Genomic DNA, 19,871 nt, shown 5'->3' on the forward strand with positions numbered 1-19,871 from the left:
CTGAACCCCTGAGCCCAGCCAAGCACATGGCAGGATTAAAGATGGGACACAGACAGACTGGCACTGACCTTGGTACTAAATTTAAAATCCCATCAAATTAATTCTCCCATAACACATCGCTGATAACTGTACCTTCTTTTTTTAATATTCCCATAACATACACACAGTCTATAACTGTATCTTCTACTTTATTATTCCCATAACATACACAATTAAAAATCTCTGCAGAGGGCAAAAGGGTACATATGTATGACTGATAAGAGAACCTTAATTTGACTCTGTATTTTAGATCAGTCTCTGATGCTGTAGTCTCCCTGGCTTCATTCCCCTCCTATTATTCAAATCTATCAGAAGTTTGGAGTCGACATCCTATCCATCCCGCTGAAAGATATAACAACTGCCCTCTTCCCACAGCAACCTAGAGAGCTGCTGCTCTGTCCAGCTGTAGACACATACAGTCAGATACTATACTGCCAGTGCCCATCCGTAGAACAAAAGAAAGTCAGTGAGCCCAAAAACCTCTTTGTAACTTTGTAACCACACCTTTTACAAGATATCTCAGCGATTCTGAGGAAATAGCTGTCCATTCCAGTCGTTGCTGGTAGAAAGAACTTGCACGTTAAATAGTTTCTCATTCACGAACGCATCGTGCTCATATGGAAACTAAATGTTGCAAATGTGTTTTGAAATTCTTTCAGAAGAATTCCCGTTTCGTTTTCCTGACCCATTCCAGCGCATGCCACACGGAATGCTGTTAGTCAGGGTGAAGTAACCAGCCGTATGAGTCAATCACCGTCACTCATTCAGCCTCCTCGTTTGAAGCGTCCAGTCCATCCTTCAAAGTGCACTTTTATTCGCCGAATTCACTTAATTCACTCCACAACATCTGACAACGAATACAATTTACATTAGCTCACTGGTATCATTTGATGCTAAGCTGCTTCTTCTTGTATTGAGAAAGGAAACAATAAGCCATTTTATCAGCGAAAACGGACAACTCGATTAGTAAGTTAGTTTCCACACCTAGCCTTGCAGATTTAAGGGTGTTTGTCATTTAGAAGGATATTTCTGTGAATATTATATCATCTGTTGAATTAGCCAACTGTCTAGTTACAGATTTGAGAGAATAAATTATAACTCCCCAGAACCAATGAAACTGGCAAAGAAGTACAAAACAAACGAAAAACAGAAAAAAAAAATTCAAAGCAGCCTTACCTGTACACTTGTCCAATTTAAAATCACGGCGCATTCACAGGTTTTGACAGGGGGTACGCTCCCTTGTTCGTTTCGCCACAGCTGAAGTTCCTAGTAATATTCCTCTACCTTGAGAGAATTGTTTTTCCAAATCAGTCTTTTTTTGGAGACAAGGGGAGAAATACAGGGCTTCACATCAATGGATGCTCTTTACCGAACAAAGTCCCCCATTGTAGGATCATTAAGTTTAAGCTCATTTTAACGTGCTTCGGTGTCCGAGGGCGAACTCTCACGCCGGCGTATTACCATTACGCTTGTCAGCTGGGGCGTGAAGCAGGGAGCGGGCGGGGGCGGAGTGGTTCAACGGGGTTGAATAAAAATCTACCATGCAGTGAATGGATAGCCAGGAGGCAAAACGTGGAAAATACAGTTGCCCCACAGTAACAAGCACACGCATGGTTACATTTGGGAACGACATAGTTTGGATACAGTAACTCTACTGGTTTTCTGGAAAACCAGAAAACCGACCTCCTGTTCTTTGCGTTCATTTGAGGAATCCAAGCAGATTATTTCTAACAAAAGGGGGTCTTACATTAAACGCCTCTTTGCAGAAGGTATGACAATCCCACATTTACACATGAAAACTTACACTGTAAGTGTAACTCACCTCACCGTTTCATGGCGCTCTGGGGTGAAGTACAGTCATGAGAGAGAAAGGGTCAGCAGTAGTCTGGTTTCACGAGTCCACGGGACGCTTTCGGAAAGACGCTGTAGGCAGCTGTATTTCTCCAGGAAGGGGTGACCTCTGGACCCCATTTTTGGCCATCCCAATGCCTCTTTGCTCTTTATTGGTTCAGACATACTGCGTGCTTCCTTTAAAGCCTATTTAGTATTGTGGTATGATATCGGTATGCGGTATGTTATGAACACAAATACACTAGTGTACGTTGCTGGCCTCATTCATATACTTTCAACATTCAAGAAAGATGACGTGACCTGGCCTGAAGGTGTTCTGCTGACACAGAGCAAATGATTCACAAACACAGGAGCCGGACTGGAAACATTAATGTACAGTTTATGGGAAGAAGCTGTGACTGAGAAAAGTATTCACATAAGAACACATAAGAATTTTATTTCTTTTAAGTTTTCTTTAAGTGTGATGGATGGAGTGTAAGTCACTCCAAAAGTGTTACAGAGAATTACACAAACTGCAGCACAGGGTGAAAACTCATTTTATTATTCACTGCTGACTACAATCAGCTGCTGAGTGCTACCATTGACACTCCACTCTGGACTAAGTAAATTGACAGGAGAGCATGCTGGATAGATGACTAACTGGAGACACGTGAACATCACATTAGCATCCAGTTAACCAATGTGCCTCCAATTTCAAATATAAAAGTCACACACAAATAAATTACATACATGGTTCTAAAACACATTCTGCACACTTGTTTCTGTCACACTCATTCCAGAGGTGCTTCTTCACTCAGCGCTGGACGTGAAGGCCAGTAATTCACAGTGGATTAGGAGTCTAGGAATCTATTTCCCAGTGGATAACTGCACTACTACCTTTGTTCCAGATCAGGAAAGCGAACAGTAGCACCTACAGGAAGTACTTCCATATGATGATATTCACATTCCTAACCCTGTGCCCATGCAGAACATCAGTGTGGTGTCCATTGTTACATGTGATTGTGATGTCATCATGTGACCTAGGTCAGTTTAATGCGCACAAGCCACATTTGAAATGTGGAAAAACCATTGGCTGGTGTGGAGAAGGCATTTCCTGCGAATTACAGTTACTTCTAAAGTCTGAGATTGCTAAACAGTATCTGCACATTATATGTTATCAATGTATAGTTGCAAACATAGTCCATAATCTGAAACATCAGTGCATGTACCAAAATTACAGTACCAAGATAATCACATTTCAAAATTTCAAGTAAAGCACATCATATAAACAATTTCATATTTTGTGCTTTCTTAAAGTTTTTCCCCAGGTGTATAAGGTGTGTCAATTGACCCATTCTAGTGAAGAGATACTATTGCCATCATGAGCACAGAGGTGTAGAGTGCTTCCAGTCAGGTGAGTAACCCCAGAGACCGGAGCCTTGGTGACCTGTGCACCTGCACCATGCATGCACCATGTGCACACACACGCGCGCGCACACACACACACACACACACACACACACACACACACACACAGATACATGCTCACACACACATGCTAACACATGCAGTGAGAACAAGTCCTTTAGACCAGAAGGGGTCCTTGCCACATGTCTCTTAGAGGCAGGGACAGTCTGACAATCAGGTTCACACATAAGACAGTATGCCTTACTATTCCTCATAATTCCAGGGAAGGTTTTCTCTTCAGTACCTGGTGAAGTTGCCCATCACTGGGGAGGGGAGGGGTTTGTGTGATCACACACCTCTCTGGATTTTAGGGGAACAGGAGATCTGACCCTCAGGACATTCCGACTGTCACTGTTGGTCTGCTCTACATTTCAGACACCCTCTCCTCTGCTGAGCTGTGCAGAACAGCTTTCTCCTCTGCTGAGCTGTGCAGAACAGCTCTCTCTCCTCTGCAGAGCTGCGCAGAACAGCTCTCTCCTCTGCTGAGCTGTGCAGAACAGCTCTCTCTCCTCTGCAGAACTGCGCAGAACAGCTCTCTCCTCTGCAGAGCTGCGCAGACTGAGCCAGTCATCTGCTTTCCCAGTTCTCCACCTTCCCCCTTCTTTTCATCCTCTGCAGAGGAGCTCTGCACACCAACACTGGGAACAGCTGCCGCTACATGAGAGGAGTCCAGATATCGAGCCCTGAGGCGATCACGGATGGGGGGGCGGGGTCTATCATGGTCAAGATGTCCACTGGGGACACGGCAGGTTTGAGGCAGGGGTTACCTGGGAGGGGAAAAACAAAGATGTGGCTCTAGTGACTGCACCCAAGTTATGTCCAAATTGTGTTGAAATACAATATTATTAACCTCTGTCATAAGTGGCTACATTGATCACTGTAACACCCAATATTGTAAACACTTACCTTATGCTGAAATAATGACAAAAATGTCATAACCATTGGTATATTCTATACTTCTGTATCAGGGTGTGGTATTCTTTACAGTGACAAGTGAGGATCAAAACTACACCTGAATTCTCTGTGAATTAACACTGTCTGTGGATGCGTTTATGAGCCCTAACACAGATAGTGGAAAAAAGATCTGTAAGTTTTCAAAGCTCCACAGTGGAAAATGGGTATAATGAGTTAGCCTGGGAGCAGAGAAAATGCTCCATCTGTCTGAAATCACAGAGTAGATGACAGCATGGGGGATGAGAGTGCCCTCTGTAGTGAGATGAGGCAGGAGGAAACAGCACCCTCTGTGGTGAGATGAGGCAGTGCAGGCTCACCTTTCCCTAAGTGGCAGGGCCAGGTTTGCGTTGAGGAAGGAGAGCTGCTGCTCCAGGCTGCAGACTCGGAATGCCAGGTAACAGGAAGACAGAATGAGCAGGATGATTCTGTAGGAGGGAGAGCACGATGGGTGAGAAGCTAACAGGTGTATGTGTACTAAGACACAGATAGGATAGTGCCCAGAGACAGGTGTAGAAGCACCCAGAGACAGGTGCGGAAGTAACCTGAAACAACTGTGGAAATACCCAGAGACAGGTGAGTAAGTAGCTTGAGATAAGTGTGTTAATGCCCAGAGACAGGTGTGGTCACTGTGTGAGACAGGTATAAATACAGGAAAATCGGGGGAATACTTCCAGGCTATGCGGTGGGGGATGGTGGGAGCTAGAATGATGTTTCCTCAAAATAGGGGGTACAGCTCATTCACCCTTTAGTGAGGTACAGGTGAGGTGTGTGGGAGACAGCAGTGTGCAGGTTTAGAGTAAGGGATAATTAACCTCACAGCCTGTGAGTGCTACTACTAACACATGATGAGACAAATCTTCCCACTGGATAATGCCATTAACGCAAAACCTAGAGTAAAAGAGAAAGCGTAAAAAAGACTTTCCTATAAACAAAAGAGGAGGGTCTTTAACTGCCCTACTGTATATATTATCTGTGTCATTACACACAAGATATATAAATGTAGTAAAACATTTTGGGCCACTACCGACTATTTCAGCATAGACTGAATGCAAATGTTCACTGTACACTAGATGGCAGTATTCACTAAAAAGTGAGGACTATTTTAAAAATGCAATAAAAACAAAAAAAATGTTTACTTTGTATTTTACATATGTAATATCTCTTTTGTGCATCAATTACAAAAATATTCCTACAGAAAAATTCCTCACTCACCACAAAAGACAGGTTTGGGTGTATTTTGAGCAACTTTAGTTCTGCCTCAAATGATCATGGAACAGCCACATACAGCAGGCTACTTCAGGGCAAAAATGGCTGAACAACCAGTTAACAATGTAAACATCCATAATTCTCAGTGCTCAGCACCCCATACTCAGTGCTAAAACTCAGTAATGAAATATGTGTGATTCCAATGACCTGCCCCACACTCCATTAGGTGCTGATTTGCGCTGTCAGTTTGGTTGGTTCACACACAAAGAGGTTGCCTTGCACTAAGCTCCAGGGTTCTGAACCAGTCTCACTCACAGCAGGATGAAGAACTTGAGCAATTGGAACTCCATGTGACCCAGTTCTGGTACCGGCTCTGTGAGAAGGTTCTTCTCTTTTTCCAGTGCTGTCTCTGCACAAAACAGAGTGTAAGTATATCCTTCAATCAACTACTGAGCATTGTCTGTGTGTCTGTGTGTCTCTCTCTCTCTCTCTCTCTCTCTCTCTCTCTCTCTCTCTCTCTCCCACACACACAGGTTCGATGCCAGTTTGCTGGTTTGATTCCAAGGTAGGCCACTGTTTCAGTTCTTCGGTAAACATACAGCTGCATAACTGGATAACATGTAAAACAGTAGTAAGCTAAGTAAGCTGTTCTGGATGAGAGCGTTCACTGCGCTAATGTAATATAAATGATAAGGCAACGCTGTCTTCCCTGTCACCAATGGCATGATGGGTTTATGAAGCATGACAGGGAATGTAGCCTGGCCTCTTATCCCCCATTAGCAGGTGGATAAAAATTATGCTGTACTTCATGCATGGCCCAGCTCTATCAACAGTACTATCAGCTATGTCAACACTGCTAAGGAATTTTCATGATCTCGCAACTACAGATCAGGTTTAAACACTCTCAGATGACATAGCATGGGAAAAAAGGTTAGCGGGACACCGTGTACAAACGCATCAAATAATTTGGCAAAATTATCAAGAAAATCTGCAATTCTACACCCAGATTATCATGCTGCACACAACATTGTGTGATCTGTCCCACTCTTTGCATAAAGTAGTCAATACCTGGAGCAGCTCTGAGTACAACAACTGGAAGAGAGGTGAGAACATAAAATAACAATGAACTTCAGAAAGCAGCCCAGAGAATTAAAGACTTACTAGAGTGAGTGAATATATGCTCACTGAGTTTAATCAATGACGCTATACCAAAAGAGAGTAAAAACTATCCATTTTCTCACACCATCTGTGGAAAAGTGCTGCACACCTGCTTGTGCAGATACACCAACTTCTCTTCCTTTGCCAGATTTTACTTCCGTTTAACAGTATACATTATAAACTGCATAATATCTGAACAGCATTCCATTTCCTCTCTTGCCCCTCTGAGTGCCTCTTTCTTCAACTCCCCTGTGTTCTGTAACAGTGAGCAGCTAAATTCAAAATTCCCTACGTTACCTACAGTCCCTCTTTACTTAAACTACCATTCGAGCAGCAGCCCTTCATGTTAAATCCCCACAGAAACACCAGACTGATTTACAGGTAGTTGTTACAGTCGGGAAAGACAGACAGCAGAGACTAACAGTGGATTACGCCTTTGTAGGTCAGCAGTGTTTTTTCCATCTTTTTTTTTCCAAAGCCTTGGGGCATGCTTCCACAGAGCCCTGCTAAAGGGAGACGTTTTCTGTGTAGGCAATTCTCACCCTCGATTGGCTGATCAGCTTGAAAGGGTGTGTCCACAGTCCTCAGGCTGGTGGTGGAGTTTCCCAGGAGGTCAGGGAGTGATGGGGACACCGACGCCATGGGCGGCTTCCTCCTCCATTTGAGGACGCGCGGCAACTCGTCCCGCACGGGGAACTCATCCTGCAGGACAGAGGTCAGCCAGAGGTCAGAGAAGAGCAAGGCCTGGATCTGGTGAGGTGACTCTCACACAGAGGAGGCCTCCATCCTTTCACTGATTACATTTTTACTACCAATCACATTAACTGGCACCACCTAAAAACACATCATATTTCACAGGACTGCAAAAAACATGTTAGGAGAAAGAGAAACTTTGAATTGTTTATGCAAATATGTAAGACTCCTCTTGCAGGGAAGCATGAATATGCATGAATAATAATGCGTGAATAATCATATCTCTTGTACACATGATGTTGCTGGTAAAATTTCCATCCTTTAAATCCTTTTCATCCTTTAAATATGCAATAGCTTCATTAAAATGAATAAACAAAACACTGGAGACTTACACGTTTCTGAAACAAGGAATGAAATACTGAATAAAATAAACTGTTGCTGGTTAGAGAGATCCCATGAAGGTAAAGTTTCCCTGTCACTAGTCTGCATGTGGCAGACAGCAGCAGACAACCCCCCACTCTTCTGTGCCATGCAGACCTGCTGCTGAACAGTGTGTCATGGAGTCTGAAATTTGAGTGATGGGCACAGAGCCAGAGGCTTACCACAGATAAGGTGATTGGCTCCTCCAGATACTGCTTCAAACTCAGACTCTTCTTCCCATTCACCTGTGAGGAGTCAGAGGTCAGGGTTCAGGAAAAGAAAGTGCTTGATTCAGCTAATCCACACATTTTATCTCCTAATAGCACCTGTAGTAGATCTCATCACCGGAGATAACAACACAACTGTCGCTTTCAGCTGCTGCCCCTACATAAAAATGCTGACAGCACTTTAACATAAGAGCCTCAGCAAAGGTGACTCAAATACCAGTTTTAAATTCAGCTGTCATCCTTAGCTGTAATGTGTTTAGAACAATGAGGGGGTGGGAAAGGGGGAAGGGGAGAGGGAGGAGCTCCTTCACCTGCAGGTGTGTACAGATCCTCCTGAGAACATCATACACGCTGTCCCGGGACAACAGGGATACGAAGACATACTACAGGAGAGAAAACGGAATACCTCAGCACTCCAGCACACATATACACTCAGTATTATAACGGACACAACAATTGTCATGTGCAAACACATACATATACAGTACACTCACTAATACAATACAGGCACACCTAACATTCAGAGTGCACTCATGTACAAATATGTACACACAGGTACAATCGCAAACACAGATGCATGCATGCACACATCCAAACACAGAGAAACACACTCATGCACACAGACACATATCAGCTCAGAAATCACACATCAAAAAATACCAGCAATTTCCACTCCAGAACAATCAAAGGCTATGAACGCAATAAAACTTTTACTTATGTCAAGGTCACTTTTTCTACATTCTGACTGTTTCGGATTAGTTAGGTCATGAGTTCAGTACTTTATTGAAATCATCACAAATATATAAACACTGAACCATTTAACACAGCATTCAGCACATAAGCTTATTAGGAAAGAAACCTGGAGGAAGTGAACTAACACGGGGAAAGCAGACACTTCTGCATGACACTGTAATGACATAAGCACGGCATCATTAACACACACAAACTTGAATGAAAGCTCAGCTGTAATATTTTCCCTCATTTTGTAGTGCGTCCTGAGAAGGTGTGACTGATGGCTTGGTCTATGAAGGTCTGTGAGCACACCAAAGGGAAGGAGGGCAAAAAAAAAAATCCACTTTGTAACCTCTGAACCCTGCAGTGCTGGGACAAGCACTGACACGGACACCAGTGCTCACTGACAGTATTGGGAGGGGGTTGGTCTACCTTCTGGCCAGTGTCCATGGTGATGGCCAGGCCATTTGGTACCAGACCTGCTGTTTTGTGTTTCTTCACCAGCCGCACCGAGACTACAGGTATGGCTACCTGCAAGAGGACATTGGGAAACATGGTTGGATATTACAAGACAAGACGGCAACACAGTGTTGCCCTGTTCAGAGAAATTTACCTTCAACCCTCTCTCACAGAGCAGGTAAGGATAAAGGACATGGAGAGGGCCTGGAAGTAAGTCGGAGAGGGGCAGGAAGTGTGTCAGTAGAGAAACAGGAAGTGAATCAGTGGAGGGCCAGGAAGTGTGTCATTAGAGGGACATGAAGGGAGTCAGTAGAGGGACAGAGCATCCTTTAGAAAGGCATCAGATAGAGTGTGAGGATGGCAGAGCTTTGGGTTCCTCAGACCCTTGTGATATTCAAACTTTCCAAACAAAAGCAAAAGAAATCCCACAGAGCAGTCTCATAACAGTCTGACTGCAATGAAGTGTAAACACATGGTTAGCAACAGCAGCACTTCACAGTGTGCTCACAGACTAGTAGACACCAGAGGATAAAAGGTGTGACACCTGAGGAAACGTCATTATTCTCCCCCACCATTTCAGAGACTGATACGTACCTTGATGTCTTTGCCAAAGAGGTTAGCATAGAAACACAGCCAGTTCCTGGAGATGTAGAGACGGCCTTGCAGAAGAATGTCTCTCAGGAGAGCACAAGAGTAAACTGTGAGAGAGAAAGTGTAGTGCTTCTTAATCTTTACATATGCTAATGGGTTTAGATAGCTGGTATTTATGTGTTGTTTCTTTTTTGTATTATGTAACATGCACTGGCAATAGTTATATTTTATGCCAATAGACAAATCTGAACTGAGCCAGAGGAGGGTGCTTAAGCTAAATTACTAACACACTACCTGAAATAAAAAGTGAGCTATGCATAATAACAATAACAATAATAATGACCTCCACATTACGTGGCTGTAACCCTCTCACTCTCGTGTTCTACTGAAGCAAAAGGATTGCTAAAACAGTAAAACAAACACAAAGGATCAGACTAAAGCATAGATCTTCTCACCTGAGCTCCCTAAAAAGCAAACAAGCAAACAGACCCAGTGGAGAGACACAGTAACCTAGTGTGTGTGTATGTACCTGTCTGTGAAAGAAAGAAAAAGAGGGAGTCTGCGTGTAAGAGACAGAGTGTGTGTGTGTGTGTGTGTGTGTGTGAGAAAGAAAGAGAGAGGGAGTGTGAGTGTAAGAGACAGAGTGTGTGTGTGTGTGTGTGTGAGAGAGAAAGAAAGAGAGAGGGAGTGTGTGTGTGTGAGAGAGGCTCTTACCCTTCATGAGGATCTCCTCCTGTGGCACACTCTGGAACAGCTTGTGGTACTGGCCGTTGTATTTGCTCACTGTCTGTGAGGAGGGAGATGGAGATATCAGTGTCCTGGAGCAGTGCCACAGCAACATAAACACACTTACACACACACACACACACACACACACAGTCCAGAGTCCTGCAGCTCTACTGTGTTTGTGTATGTGTGTGTGCCTTTCCCCAGCCCACAGCCCTGCAGGCAGTCTGCAGTGTTTAAACTGCCCTCATACCTGACAGGGGCTGAAAAACCTGGAGCAGGACCTGCACTCAGGAGCAGAGAAAGCACAGGGCTACACAGGTGAAATGCAGGATCTTCTGCCTTGCTGAGTTTAAGAATGAAGTACGATTGAAGTACGATATGTTTTTGTCCTACTCTCATATTCAGGATCCCGCTAAATACTTCACATCACAGAAGTCAAGGCCAGAAAGTGACCGGTTGACCTCTCACAGGAATGGGAAAGGGAGGTTGACAAAGTGCCCATGCTAGTATCCCCTGCTGCTACTCACTCATTTTTCTCCAACAGCATTTGCCCTGAAGAGCTCTGAGTGGAGGCTAATGTGTATCATGGATACAATCATTATCTTGGATTAAGCAAAGCTATGTGCTTTGTCTTCTTTGTGTTCTATAATCCAGAGTCCCAGGGGGATGGCAGGAATGACAGCGAAGCTAATACAACAGCATTCAGTCAAAAGTCACACATGAGTGCACAAAGTTCAATACAGACAAAAGGCACCAAATATAAACAGTAGAAAGCAATGGATAAAAACATTGACCATAATTGTAGGAAAAGCTTAAATACTCACCGATCCGCGATAACACTTCTTCACATCCTCGTATGACAGGTCGTCAATGAGCTGGAGCCTGTGGGCAGGTGATCATTATATCAGCACCAGCGTGAGAGAGCAACATAAAATGCCAGGATATGTTGAAGTGAGACAATCCATATGCTGATCCTCATAACACTATGCAGCTGAGTGTCTGTGGAATTCAGCTGTGTGTAAACCAGGATGTCTGCTGCTAATGTGCCTGAGCTCACTGGTGAGAGAGTATGCCCCCTAGAGCCAGAACAGGAGCACAGCCAGTCCTCTCATCTGGAGACCTTAGTCTTTAGCTCCAAAAGCCTTTCATGTCTGTGGGTATGCAGCACAGATGAGAACAAGCACACACACATTCATATGAAACATGCCTATGCAAATTCCATGGAATCCGGCATAACGTGTGTGTGTGTGTGTGTGTGTGTGTGTGTGTGTTAGTTAGTTAGTTAGTTAGTGACATGTGTATGTACATGCGTGTTAATTGGTGGGGTACATGTGTGTGTAGTCTGACTGTGTGTTAGATTGTGGTATGTGTGTACAGCATGTGTATGTTAGTTAGTAGCATGTATGTGTGTGTGAGGTTGTGTAAGCCAGTGCTAGTAGTGTATTGCGTGTGTATCCTGTATGCAAGTGTGAGTGGTGTGGTATAAGCCAATATTAGTGGTGTGTATGTATATGTAATTGTGTGTTTATCTGAATTGTGCAGAGTAAGCCCAGAGTTAGTGGTGTCTATGTATATGTGTATACTGTATGTAATTGTGTGTGTGTATGTCAGTGGTGCAGTGTAAGCTGGTTGTAGTGGTGTGCATGTGTATTTGTGTGTGTGTATGCATAGGACTGGTGCAGTGTAAGCTAATGTTGGTGTGTGTATGTTTATGCAGCATGTGAGTGTGTGTTTATGGGAATTGTGCGGTATAAAATAGTGTTGCTGGTGTGTGGATACATGTGAGTGGTGCAGTGTAAGTCTTAGTGGTATATATAAACAGACTCTGCTGTCTCCCTATGGTCCCCCCGTGCTGTGCTCTCTGCTAAGTGAAAAACACAGCTGCTCCACAGGGACTGTGAATCAGCATCAGCTTCCATTATTAAACAGGGCTTAATTAAGACTGCCATCAGCAGAGACATAAAGAATCAAGGCTGTCTTTTCTGGAAGAAATGCTGGTGAGAGAGGCCTCAGAGCAGAGCAACCTGCATACTAATCAGATGTCATAAAGTAATGATGCATATTCACTCATCATGAAGTTTTGCCCTTTGGCTGTGATGGAGTGGAAGGGGCCAGGTGTGGGCCAGGTGTGGAATGCACTCTCACACAGAGGTGGGGCTTTCAGTGACAGCGCCCTAATGACCCTGCAGTCTAAGGTCAAAGCAGCGCGGAGGTCCTCCCCATGACCTCTCTCAGATCATTCCCAGTGTCCTGCCACAGATCACTGTTACATAATTACTGCTCCATGGCAAAATGTGCTCAGCTCTCACATGGAGTCAATTCAGGTAGAGTACCACACTGAACTATACCATACTAAATACACTGAACTGTACTCAACAAAACTACTATACTGAACTATACCATACTAAATCCACTGTATAAAACGACATAGCATACAATGCACTCACTAAACTGCACTGTTCTGAATTATACTGTACTGAGCTGTTCATGGATGTTTTATATGTCCCAGACTGTTTGACAAATCTCAGTACAAGGATCCCAAGTAGTGTCATCCCTGAAAGATGAAGACAGAGCACACCGGACTTACAGAAGAAAGCTGACACTGGGTTATACCCAGAGACAAGGGCTCAAACACTGGAACAGAACTACTCAGTTTGAAACAAAAACATGTGCAGTACAATCTGTTTTTTTTTTCCCTCTGTGACAAAAGAAAGAGGCAAAGCACAGAGCGGGCAGAGCAGTGATGCTACTGGACGATGCTGCTGACATTAATTGGGGCTGGTTAAGGGCCTGGGAAGCTGTGCTGGGGTTTGGGTCTGTATCTGGGTCAGCAGCTTCTGAAATGAACCAAAAATAAACCAGACCCCCATCTCTGGCCTTTCAAACAGAACAGGCCCTCTACAGATTATCGTTCACTTACTGACTCTCAGGCAAACCTACTCCAGCCCATAGGCAAATGGGAGCACTTTCAAACAAACAGAAGCTTTTTCAAAAAGCCTGACTGATACTGCATCTAGCTGGCTCTGCTTGTCTGAGACAACAGAGTTTGGCCATTCCGGGCAGAGTTTGGGAATATCGCTGGCAGAGAGAAAGAGATTCGTTTGCTCAGAGTCTATTTCAGGTCATTGTCTTTCATTTTTTTTTTTTAAACTGTGTCAACTGACAATGTTCAACCCAACCAGACACAATAAACATATCGGTGATCAAAGTTTCAGAATGAAAAATGCAATGAACTACAGTTACACTGATTCTTTTGAATGCCTGTCAGAAGCTTTGGGAAAATGAGTTGTGTTAACTAAATGCAGCACATGGTGTATTTTGCACACACTGTTAGTTCAGTCAGGTAAGAACATCACACTGACAGACTCGTCACAGTCAGGTGGGGTCTGTTAGGCCTACATCTCAATGGGGCCAAAACAAACCTCCAACCTACATGCTGGGTGTGATCCTATACCCCTCAGCAAGGATGAAAGAGTTACAGAACTTGAGAGCAAACAGCAGGGAGTGTATTATCAGCTGTAACATACTAACAAACATACTGGCAAATCTGTATCCACAGGCTCTAAATGTATACATAGTCACACACTCTCTCTATATACACACAATAAAAAACATTTGGAAACAAGGTTACTCTACTCAGTTCATGGACACAATGATAAATACTCCTTTTTCTCTCTGACTTGCCTGCTTCTGCTTCTTAATCCTCCACAATCTTATCTATCACTAATGTATTAGAGGACAGAAGGCTTTGGGGCTTGAGTGAATACATGTAGTATTTACTCCTGACTCCTTCAGGAGGGCTGATGTTCTACAGGGGCAGGGTGTGGGGGCTCTGCTGGGTGCCTAAGAGAACAAACATCCTCCTCTCCAGGAGGATCCATACAGCCCACAACGCACTGCTTCACCCAATGCAGGAATTTGTGATTAGGTGCAATGCCTTGCCTGAGCTGCAGGGGGCCATGGGTATCCTCCTCTCTCGGGGGGTCCGGGAGGTCCTGGGGAGGCAGGAGGCCGACATCCTCAGTCTCCTGATGATCAGCCATTGCCTGAGACCTGAGTAACACACACACACACACACGCAACCATCAACATACACACACACTTAACCACACAGATGCCTCTGGGCACCTCTGACTGCCATCTACAATAAAAGGAGTGAGGATAAATGAGACCTATTTTACTTCACCCCCTCATTTCCTCAGACTCTTAAAAGGTAAGATTAATGAGAACAGAGCTGTGGATGGTGAGGTGGAAAATGGTTACTTCCTAATTGGTGAGATGATGGTGATGTTGTTGCCCCCCTTGGATTCACATGCATTGCTGTTTCTGAAGCAGCTTCTACTTATTTAATACATCTTCTACCCTGTTTGCGCTGCCTGAACTGTCCCACAATGCACCTCCTGCCCTGTCTTCACACTGACTCACACTGGGAAAACACTCTGCTATATGCCGAGAGGCCATGGAAATACAGCGCATAACTGTTCACTGCATTTTCTGTAGGTTAAGATGGATAATAAACCCATTCACTGGGGGAAATTTCCTTATTTCCACCACACTGGCGTAAATAGCGTGGAGGACTCAGGCACAACTCACAGTGCGTCCACGGCCACAGATTAAACAGCAATAAGGTAAACACACGAGAAGCACACGCATGATTGGACAGCATGCGTGACTGGACAGCATGCACATCATGGCATGTAAACCCCTTTCTGGGAAAATGGCCCCAGGGTTAAAGACGAGGAAAAGCCATGGAAGCGGACTGGGGTGAAAGGCTGCATTCCTGCAGGCTGTTGAGCAGAGCGCCCCTGGTCTGGCCTCTAGCCACACGGTCAGGCCATCAGGTCTGTGTTGCATGTTTTTTCATCTACAACAAATGCACACAGTAAATCCCTCTCCTGTTGCACTGTAATGGCTGGGTGCTGGAACCGTCTTAAATGTGAAGTAAAACCAGTTTTTATTATTTATTTTAATGAAATATTATAATTTCTATTCATAGTTGCAGCCGTGCACTCTTTTATAGTCAATGAATATTTTACAATTAACAAGAAAATATCAAATTCCCCTAAAAATCTGTCAACTACCCTGCGAGAATCTACTAGATTCTCTTCATTACAGTAACTATTATTAGCTCATTAGCTCAGTGGAGGAAGGATCAGCACTGCAAACAATCACTGACAGCTCCACTTGGGCTTTCTATTCTTATACTGCAGACACTCAGCATGGGGGATTTTATCACCTGTGAGAAAATTGCAGCCATTCCATAACAGCTGATATTGCCTGGCCACCGACTACCTATTCCAGTTAAAGGTTAACTTACCAGGCAAATCAAGGTTCACACTCAACAGCTATAAATCCTGTCAAAGACAAAGACATTCTTGCCGTCTACATGAGAGAAGAGCAACTTCATGCTGGATCCTGTGTAGAGATTCATTCACACCAAAGGCAGAGCAAAGTTCAGGTGGAGGCCTCAATCTCAGTCATTAATCTCCATCATTTTTCTCCCTCACCGAATTACTGGTCACTTCTGCAACTCTTCATAAAATAAGAAGCAGAATGCATTACTATGATTCATTTGCTTTTGGCTTGGACAGTGAGTGGTATTGAGGCCCCTGGAACTGATACAAGAGAAATGCTGTGAAGATGGCAGCTGTTTCGTTTGAATTCTTCCCAGCTGAACACCCCGCCTCAGTCTGACTCCAGAGTGAGACTCCCTTCTAGGACATCTGAACAGATCTGAGGACAGTGAAGGCGCAAGGCTGGAATTCTGAGGCCAGTGAAGAAATCCACACTGGAACATATTCTCAGCAAGGCAGAGCAGAATCTCCCTGACCCAGACTGCAGTGACCACACCATTCCCCTCATCAAAGCACATTCACCAGGTCATCACATGACTCCACACCTCCCCCACAAATCCAGTTACCTTAATCCTATTACAAAGATCTGCAGTTTCTGGGACTCCCTTTTGGTGCAACACATCACGTCGCCCCTTCCTGCATGCCTCTCTCTCTCCCTCTCCCTGTACAGGAAGTGATAGGAGACCTTATAATGGGAGGGGCTACCATGTATTGTCAATCACTGATGTGTTTGGACAAATCAAATGACTTTGCTCTCAAAAAATTAGTTAGTCATACAGCCATGCTACCTCTACCCATTTTAAAGCTCATCCAGCTGTGCTACCATGGCTGCTCCTACCATATGGAAACCCTGTTTCCATGGCATCCTGTGGAAAGGGAAACACCTCCACCAGTGAGAGAGCCACACCCTCCTCATAACTGGAGCTTGTTTAAAGTGAAACTAAGGATGGACAGAGACCCACAGAATTATCTCTGTGTAACCAAAGAAGGAATAGCGCCGTGTGGCGTGTCCTATGATCATCAGCTCAGTGAATGAGTGTATTATCTTCCCAAGAGCTGTACAACGTGGTCCTTTCATTTTTCTTGCTAGAGCATACCTCTGATTTGCCTACCAGACACAACTGAAGAGTTGGTAAAAACTGTGACTCTCTCTACACTGGCTATCTCAGCAGCTCATCTACCACACACCTGGTTGCTTCCATTTTCACTCAAAAGCCAGGTGCTCTTTGAAGTGAGCCCTTTGGTGACTTACAGCCTACAGACTATATTCAGGACAAGAGCAGGAGATGCATGTTCATTTTCTCTTTGATGCAGCCTGAAGAAAGGCCACATGATTGAACATGCTGTTTTTTATGCTTCTAATATCTGATTGAAGTGAAAGAATTCAGTGTGGCCCCATTCTTCTCACCTTGGACCATGAATATTTCATTTATGATATACAGTACTGGGCCAAACTGAAATAGGGGACCCTTTCCAGACAGAGAAGTTAGTAAGCTAGAGTAAATACCTGTCTATTGTCAGAACAATACTCTACTCCACCCCATAGATGAGACGTTACCCCACCTCCATGTGGTTTGGAGATAAAAAGAAGAGACAGCCCACAGACAGAACTTAATGGCATTTTCTGTGCAGGCACCTACACTGAAGGCCAACCCCACAATTACAACACTGCACTACTAAACTCTCAGAAGCTGCATCATTCCACATACTTCAAAAGAAACCCAGTCACAAAAGCAACAAAAAAGACATACAATCAGCCTAAAAATGTGGATATTTTAAAAAAATCCATGCATAAATAGTTACCCAAGCTTCTTTTGATGCTCATTAATATAATGTGTTCCTGGGCAAACTGCCATGCCTGCAAGAGCTATTTTCTTAGGAGTCTATGCTTAGAACCCTAGAAATAACCCTTCAATATTCTGACACTGAATTAATGTTAAAAACTATGAAAATGTCCTTCAAAGTAATTGTTTTTCAAAATCTGCATTCTTATTACAGGGTGTCAATCATTCGAAGGACCAGACATTTCCTCCCTTTTCACTGATCTAAGATCTGCTAAAGCTGTGTCAGAACCTCATAATAATGTAGACCTAGAAGAGAAACAGGAGATAAAGCATTCTCTGGCTCCAGCAGAAGTTGGGTCTGTATTTACTCAATTAATCTGCTGAGAGTAAATGGGGCCAGTGCCTATTGTAATGATAATCTCAGCCTCAGAAAGCATTAATGTGCCTTTCTATTCCCATGGCTGCAGGCACCCTGCCCCAGGCTTGCAGCACGCAAAGCAGGCATGCAGGGTATCTGCCACCTGCTTCCAGAGAGAATGCTGTTCTACACAGAGCGTGCAGGTGAGTGTGCTTTAACAACACCCAGAACAGTGGCTGACAGGAATGCGCTTAAGAATTTTATGTTATACAGCGCTCTTAACACACTGTTTCACATATTGGGTTATGAACAAATACAGTCAAAGCAGCTGTAGCCACTGAGAGGAAACCAGCTGCTGACAGAAATTTAATGGTGAGACATACCTGTGCTTTGTTTAAGGCAGAGATGACCCAAAGGAACACCTTTACGTATACCATGACACTTTATTAACCATGCGCTCTTAAGAGCATGAGAGCATATGAAAGCTTAATGACTGGAACAGGCCTTTCAGTCCACCTCAGCTTGTCATTTTCCCTAAAGTCGAGAGTGCTGTGGCAAGCCTGGCATATGCCTCCAGTAAGCGACCCGAAATTCCCCTGTGCTTCCTCTATTGAAGACAAAAAACCAATACAGCATTTGAGAGAATAAAGCAGAAAATTCCTCTTGGCACACAGACTTTTTGAGAGTGAGTCTCCAAGAAGAAACTACACTACAACAGATGCACGTATTAGATAGACATTTAGAATCTACAGAGCCGTCAGTTCTGTCATCGCTTTTTAGCTGAATACAGGATCCACTGCCGCACAACCGAGTATGCCCGCAAACACTCGGCTTCCACGGTCACTTTGCGCTTCGCACCTGCTGCCCTTAAACGTCTCAGTGGCTCTGAAGGCCCTCATCTGTTTGTGTCAAATAAAAACACAAACCACGGACAGACCAGGCCACATGGCTGGGGTTACAGTACCAACAAACATGGAGGAAAAGAAGAGCAAAGTCAATCAAACATTCTTTGTCAAATTCGCGACTGGCACTTCAGGCGCTCCACCGCCTTGCCTCGATCGGTTTTATGTGCCGTCCTTCATGCATGGCCGTTACAGTATGTTTGCTGCTCAGTAATACAAACGCACACTGCGCTCCACAGAGCCGTATGACCTGCGTCACCCCGTTATTCAGTTCTCAGAAACTGCAATGCAGCGACCCCCTGTACCCAGAGGGCAATAGTCTGCCCACTACCCTTGGCAGCGTTCTAAAACTAGCTGGTGATGTAAACGGTCAATGCGCAAGTTTATCCTTATCTGTTCTCAGTGGTCACAGGTCGGTTTGATTTAGATTCATTGAGCTTAAAAAGTTTTTTAGCAATTCGATTCTATTTCAAGGCATTCACTGGCCTGGAAACTGTTTACTAAAACCAATTTCATGTCCATTCTAACCAGCTCTGTGCCTGACAGCTGTAACGTTCAGAATCCATATAACACTGCATGAATACCACAGTGTATAAGGTTAATGCACAACTGCTCTATGTACAATGTACGACTGCACAGCGATTCTTGCAGACTAAAACTGCCTTGCAAGCGAGAAGGAGAAAATTCACGCTGTTCACCCATAAAAGTAACATTTTGCTTTCCTCCGAACCACATTTCGAAACTAACGCGAACGTACCTTTAACTCTCGTAAGGGTGTCGCAGGATTAACCCACACTGGTCGTCATTTCTTCCGCGGGTTCGTTATCAAAAATCGTACGCAACTCCACATCTTTAAACGGAGAAAGAAACCAAAACTTAAACAACGGGTGAGAGGAAAACGGTTGACGGTACCCTGCGGTAAGCACTGAGGGAGATGGAGAAGGCTGGCTGCCTCTGATTTCGAACTT

The 19,871-nt window shown here is 44.2% G+C and overlaps 1 protein-coding gene across 1 annotated transcript; it reads right to left on the reverse strand.

Annotated features, from left to right (window-relative positions):
* Nucleotides 1-4,603: 4,603 nt before the first annotated feature.
* On the reverse strand, nt 4,604-19,871 carry LOC118788247 (GRAM domain-containing protein 2A-like). Its single transcript, XM_036544203.1, has 12 exons — nt 19,661-19,871; nt 14,438-14,558; nt 13,905-13,906; nt 11,330-11,387; nt 10,491-10,563; nt 9,780-9,883; nt 9,159-9,257; nt 8,306-8,377; nt 7,950-8,012; nt 7,197-7,356; nt 5,812-5,905; nt 4,604-4,715 (listed from the first exon to the last, which is right to left on the reverse strand). The coding sequence occupies exons 2-12, from the start codon at nt 14,546-14,548 to the stop codon at nt 4,604-4,606; spliced, it is 948 nt and encodes a 315-aa protein (XP_036400096.1). The 5' UTR covers nt 14,549-14,558; nt 19,661-19,871.

This window comes from Megalops cyprinoides, chromosome 13 (genome assembly GCF_013368585.1).
Source record: "Megalops cyprinoides isolate fMegCyp1 chromosome 13, fMegCyp1.pri, whole genome shotgun sequence".
NCBI classification, from domain to species: domain Eukaryota; kingdom Metazoa; phylum Chordata; class Actinopteri; order Elopiformes; family Megalopidae; genus Megalops; species Megalops cyprinoides.